The 6,692-nt window shown below is 41.8% G+C and overlaps 1 protein-coding gene across 6 annotated transcripts in view; it reads right to left on the bottom strand.

Annotated features, from left to right (window-relative positions):
- Positions 1 to 178: 178 nt before the first annotated feature.
- LOC115547991 (protein Aster-B) overlaps positions 179 to 6,692 on the bottom strand; it is a 30,549-nt gene continuing 24,035 nt past the window's right edge. For all 6 annotated transcript variants that reach the window (XM_030362540.1, XM_030362543.1, XM_030362544.1 and 3 more), the window contains 3 exons: positions 6,621 to 6,692; positions 6,055 to 6,175; positions 179 to 4,350 (listed from right to left, as the gene is read on the bottom strand). The exon at positions 6,621 to 6,692 is cut by the window's right edge and continues 36 nt beyond it. In XM_030362540.1, the coding sequence (XP_030218400.1) occupies positions 4,243 to 4,350; positions 6,055 to 6,175; positions 6,621 to 6,692 (301 nt within the window). In that variant the 3' untranslated portion in view covers positions 179 to 4,242. The remainder of the gene's footprint in view (positions 4,351 to 6,054; positions 6,176 to 6,620) is intronic.

Here is a 6,692-nt window from a genome sequence, read left to right as displayed (position 1 = left end):
TACTTTGCCCTTTGTCTGTCCTTACACCCAAATTGCCAATCTGGGATTAATTTAATATATCTTCCTTAATCTATTGATCGGCCCATATTTATATAAATGTATATATATTATATTTAGGTTAAAATGAATATCTGACGTGATTCACCAACAGAGCCAATAAAGAACACAGCCATGTTCGTAGATTGTATGTATTTTACTCTTCATTCCATCTCTACTTTTCAGCTTTTGCATAGCCTCTTATGGATCATAACCATCTTGAATACATTTCTGTTATTGTTGTCCTAAACCACTGCCCGCATGGTTTAAGACCCAGGAGTCCATATCACTAGAACTATACACAAACATATACATTACATTATTATATTTAAATAAATATTTCATATATGCACATCAAAATACGTTTTTTTTTAAATCTCTGGTTAGGTCTTACAAGGTACAGGCGCACAAGTACATATACAATGCTACATTACAGAGAATGGTATCATATGGCAAAAGAAAACCCAAGTGGTTTGGTCGCGTACTGTGTGTATATGCGTGTGCAACTTGCATGAATGTGCTTGGATGGACTCGTGGGATTGTCATGGAAGCATGCCTTTTCAAACAGTGCTCTTGATATCTGGTCTTTTCATGAGTGTGACATCTTAAATACATATGCCCATCTCTGAAGCACTCAAGTGATTATGTTAGAAGCATCACATTCAATGATGACATTTGGCAAACATTTGATATTGAAACTGAGTAGAGAATTTATGGCAAATTATGCTGCTGCTTTTACTTTTAATGGTTGAATTGAAAAAAAAGAAAAAAAGAATGCTTGCTTATCCAACGAATCACTCCTACGCATTTCAAGTCTGGAAGACAATAAGGCTCAGCAAAAACATCATCATTATATACATGATTATTCCTAATTTATATTTAATTCAACAATATTCTTATTGCTAGCAGTTATTAGAGCCATGCAGTTGCCATTATACTATAGATCCTGTCATATAACAGATATACTCTTTTTTTTTTTTTACCAGCATTGCCCAATAGGGTTTTATGAAGAAAACCAAACCGACACTGAAATAAAAAAGTCACTGTCAAAAGTGAAATTGTATTCAAATAATTAAGAAAAGGTGGTCCATTTAGCACCATGAGCATTGTGCTTAACACCAAAGCTAAGCAGTCGCAGTGAAGGGTCCCTGTTAGCAGTGAGCAAAGTAAAAATGGACATGCTGCGGTGCTAAAACTAGTGTAGGCAATTTATTTTAGAAGCACTTTTTTGTCATATTTGTTGAAATTCCCTTTACATCCCGACATCAATCAAAAAAGCCAAATGCTCTGACCAAAAAAAGATCTGTAACTGTGGCTGCCGCAGGCCTGTATTATGCCTGTTTGATCGTTTCTTTGGGCCCAATGAAATAATTGCTCGTGCATTCAATGCACTGGACCGGGAGTCTTCAACAAGGCTGGGCAGACCTGTTGCAAAAGCTAGAGAGCTACTCCCATGTGTTGAGGGAGTGGCTTTGGTGGGGCTCCAGAAGGGAGAGTTGGGATTTATTGGGTTACTCTGGCTGTTTTATACAAATTGCCTGCCCTACCTTTAATTGTCGGATCATGTTTCAAATTTGTAACAGTGTCGTTTTTTTTGCCATACATTAATCTTAACTGAACCTAAACATGTCTTTAAAGAAATACTTCTCAATAAGCAAGCTTTTCATCTTCCCTGTGTTTAGTCTAGTCTAGCATCAGTTATTTGCTGTAGTGTGTGTAGATTTACAGGTAGAATGGGCATAGCTGGTTTCCACGGACAGATCTTTTAAAACAACGAAACAAACGTCTGACCGTTAGAGAGAAACCAGAAGGATTGGCCATGCCTTGGCTAGACTACACATCAACATGCACAAGCATATAACCGCCATGTTTGAGGAAGACAGACGTTGAACGGTAGTTATGATGGATGGCAGCACCAAAGACAATACTGTTGGCTTATATTCTTTTCAATGCACATTTTCTTTTTTTATGTCACCATACACAGATAATAACATCCAGAATAGCTTGCTTCTGTATACCGTGTGGATTAAGTTTTTCTTTTAGTCAGCGCCTCTCGCTCAGCTTATAGTCTTTAATGGTCAAAAGATATCATCAACTGATCTTTTCATATGTATGGCTTGCTAACATTTTAACAGACTTGCTCTGCCTCAATACAAGCACAAAGAGAACATGCTGTTTTGGTAGGTCTCACTCCAGGGGAAACGCTGTAGAACATTTTTGTATGGTTTACATTGGCAGAGCTGTTAATTAAAGAGGAAATCAAAATGAAAAGGCCAACATTTTGCAAGCAAAAATAAGATCAGAATAAAGTTAAGCCCAACATCATATAATCATTAATCAGAAACGTGGCTCAGTGTCTCATGAAAAAATCCTGAAATGAAATGAAACTCATTAAATAAATATTTTTGGGCAACAAAGTACAAAGACGAATGATAGAAAAAGCGAATCCAGTGAAAACGATCAAATCCCGGCTGCTAAAATGTGATTCTCATCCTCCGAAAGCGGTTTCTGCTTAGCAACGGTTACTAGGAGACTGCAGAGGGCTTTCAAAATGTATGATCAACTAGAGTTGGAAAAGTAAGAAGAAGAACCTATTGTCAGCCACTCCTTGTTCTGATACAAAACAGATGACATGTCAAACAGAATATCAACACAAAACATATGTTATGTAGGTGTGAAGTTTTCTCTCCGACCCCTACAGATAAAGGGATAAATCATTCCTCGTACAAGTTCCACAGGCTCACGATGCAATGCTCCTAACAAGAGATGCTGTTTTTTTAGCATCCAGACGTGGCAGCTACCATTGGATTAATTTTACCATTCCCACAATAAAGTTGTACTCACATGTAAATCATAGCAGAAAATAAACAGCATAGATATTTACTTCAAACGCCAGTAGAATACTTAAATGTTTTTGATAATTAAATAATAAAAATACAGGAACAATAATTTATGCTGGCCAGGGCATCAAGAGGAGGGAAAATCATTTTTTCTGGGCTACACATTTGAAAAGTTGATTTCTAAGCCTGATACATTCTTACCGCTTCAAATCCTCCCTCACCAGTCTATTGTCTTGACAAAAACAAAGCTTGATCCACAGAATTGACTATTTTGTGTTTGTGTTTGGTTGTTGTAGTTTGTTTGGCTTATAAAAAACATGACAGACGACATAGAAACGCAACAAGTCTGGCATAGGCTACCAGGGAGACCAGCTCTAGATTGCCTAAATATATAAAAAGTAGCCCTGACTGCAAGTCACTTCCTTTTAAAAATTCCATCAAAGATAAGATGATCATGTACGGGTGCTAATGCATTCACGCTTAGGAGCATGTGTACTCACAGACACACAACCTCCCCCCCCATACACACACACCGACACAAACACGATTGCACCCACAGGCATTCACACGCACACACAAACATACACTTACCGGCATACATACACACGCACATACACACACGTGCACAGACGCACACTCACATGCATGCGCCCACACGCACAAGCACACGCACAAACACACACTTATGGTTACTGCCTTTGTCGTCACTGCGTTCCGCTCCACGGATGATCAGCTTGACGTAATGCAGTCAGACGGCGGAGTGAATAGTCCTGTTGTATGTGGTTGAGGGAACACTAGCATTACTAGTAATACAACTGCAGTATAATAGCCGGAGCTTGTGGGGAAAAGTTCTGCCTCTTTCGTTTTGTTCCGGTGAAACCAACAGCCGTGAAGATGACGTGTATTGCATGCTTCCCAGTCAAACGCCATCTTGGATGCTGCGTGTGCTGAAAAAACGTCCCCCACAGCCCCACTCCTCTTCCCCCCGCCCCCACCCCTCCTCCTCCAAATAAACTTGAAGACAGGAAGTTGTGCGACAAAGACGAACGCTGCAGCTTCCTGCTCCCTCTTTCAGCCTGTGAGATGCCGGTGGTGCAGAGGCATGCAGCATCTCATTGTGACGGTGCAATGGGTGGAGTGATCAGCCGAGGGCTGAGTGGATTGTGTGCGCGTGTGTGTGTGTGTGTGTTTGTGTGCGTGTGTGTGTGTGTGCGTGTGTGTGTGTGTGTGTGTGTATGCGTGTGTGTGTGCGTGTGTGTGTGTGTGTGTGTGTGTGTGTATGCGTGTGTGTGTGTGTGTGTGGGCGTGCGTGCCTTTTGAGATATTGCGATTGGGCCATTCTGAGGGGAGCTTTGCGATGGGGGCCTCACACCTGTGGCACCGAGGGGCCCGGGGCCCCCCCCTGCTCCTCTGCTCTCTGGCTCTCCGTGGCCCCCCCGTCGTCGTTCTGGAGGTGGAGTAGGGAGCTCTTCATCTAGGATAGAGGTTGGAAGGTTTCGATATGAATGGACATCATACCACCACATTGTTGAATACTCTATCCTGATTGGTCAATAACGTTTCAAGGGAGTGCAATGTTTTTCCCACAACGGGACACTTCTGCCTTTTAACAGATCCAACATTTAAAACAACCTTCATATACAACTATCGACCAGGTGTTCCCTTGGTAACGCAGCAAAAAATGGTCAACGATTCTTTTAATTCAGCTGATTAAGTCGAAAGAATATAACGTTATTGATGAGCGTAACTAACATCTAATCATCGTTGGTGCCTGTGTTGTGTGTGGAATTAACCACGGTGGGCTGTTCCGTTATCTGAACATAATGTACTTCGGCAGTGTTAAGCAACTTTGGCTTTGCCTTGGCCTCAGCATCCTCCACATAGTACATTATTTTCCAATAAAAGGGCACTTTTAGTGGTTTATTCCTGGATTGTAATGTATACGTTAATAGAAAAACGAGCAGCAGTCACTAATGGCAACAGGATGCTTGAGTTTCGGGTTGCCTCAACAGTGTAAACAGAAATAATGAAAAAGGAAGGACAATGTGTACACACAAGGTTGAGTAGGGTTAAAGAGGGAGGGGAAGGGGGAGGGGAGAAAGGCATTTATCCCTCACATCATGATTAAGTTGGGATAGATACTCCCAGTAATCTATATCACTTCTGTCTGGCATTCTCTCTCTCTCTCTCTCTCTCTCTCTCTCTCTCTCTCTCTCTCTCTCTCTCTCTCTCTCTCTCTCTCTCTCTCTCTCTCTCCCTCTCTCTCTCTCCCTCTCTCTCCCTGGAGTACAGACGGATGTGAGATCCAATGACCACCAGCCGGCGCCACCCCTCCAGTCGCCATGGTAACATTAATCACTGTACTCTCCTGCGACAGGCGGACTTGATTACAACCAAATCCCTTTTAAATTATAACTTCCACCAAAATGTCTGCTGTACTTAGGTTCAGGAGACTTTATGCTGTAACTTTGAAGCTTAGCGTAGTCTACCATTAAGACCAGCCAATACCGGATACCAGACATCAGGTCCAGTACATTTGCGTCACACAGCATTATGGGATATCATGCCCTGCCCGTGGTTTCACTTTTGTTGACTTTACAAACAATTTGGTTAAAAAATACTTTTTGAAATTAACCTTCTTTGGACACTTCATTAAGTACAATCGAAAGTTATTATGCGTCAGTTTTTATTTTATTTGTTTAAACTTTTAGTTTTATCTTTCTTATCTACTAAAAAAGTTTTGGAGCTACCTACCAGGACTTGTTCTGTGTTATTTAGGGCAATATCTCTTATTTACCTATAACCCAATTGGCAGGCCAGTTAAAACACTTTAAAGGCTTTTTTCCTCAGTTTTACCCTTAGTAACTGTAGTCAAGCTTTGTAGGACAGTATACTTGGTGTCTCTATTTTCGTCTGTCTTTCAGATCTGCTGCTGTACACACCCAAATCTCCCCACCAGGGGATCAATGAAGTGTTATCTTATCTTATATTATCTTGACTTTCAAATGTTACCCAAACCTGGGTCCAGACTGCAATGTTTGCTACGCTTCTTAGGCCAAACTTTGCCTGGTGCTAGGCCCAAGGAACTCCTGAAACTGCTGGCCGAGTCATCATAGCGCATCAGACAGACTCAGTAAGACAGTGATTTTAAAGTCGGCCGTCAGACCCTCCTGCTCACCTCGTACAGCAGCAACACGGACGACTCCAGGATCTCCTTCCATTTCTGGAGCTCGTCGTCATGGTAACGCTGCTGGGACTCCAACAGTTGCGTCCACTCAAGGTTGGTCTGGGGAGGTTTGCTGCAGACACAAATAAGGGCTATCTTCTGGACTGTACTACGGTATGCTGTACTGGTTTGTACTGCACTATATTGTACCATACTGCAGTATACTATACTACATTGTACTGTGCTACACTGCTCTTCTGTACTGTATAAGTACTGTACAGCAGTAGTAAGTCTAGCGCATATTCCGAAAAACACACAAAGATTTGATTCATTCATTTGCTGAAACCCTCCCAGTGTTTTTTGAGTAGAAATATAAACATTCCATCCCTTTCACAACGTTAAGATTTTTGCTTTCATCATTGTGAAACCCTAAGCCTAATGTTTAACAAACATCCACAACCACTAGGGGAAGGCCAGGCGTATGTTGTTTTTGTGTATGCGTGTGTGTGTGAGTGGGTTGTGTGTGAGTGTGTGAGTGTTTGTGGGTGACATGTGTGAACTGTGTGTGTTGTGTTTACCTCTCCTGTGGTTGCAGATCGCGCCAGGAGGTGAGGCTCTGTGCGGTGTACTCCAGCCCCCACAGCTTGTAG

The sequence above is a fragment of the Gadus morhua genome, chromosome 7 (assembly GCF_902167405.1).
Source record: "Gadus morhua chromosome 7, gadMor3.0, whole genome shotgun sequence".
Classification (NCBI taxonomy): domain Eukaryota; kingdom Metazoa; phylum Chordata; class Actinopteri; order Gadiformes; family Gadidae; genus Gadus; species Gadus morhua.
The sequence above is the reverse complement of the archived record's forward strand: the minus strand, read 5'-3'. Positions and strand labels throughout refer to the sequence as shown.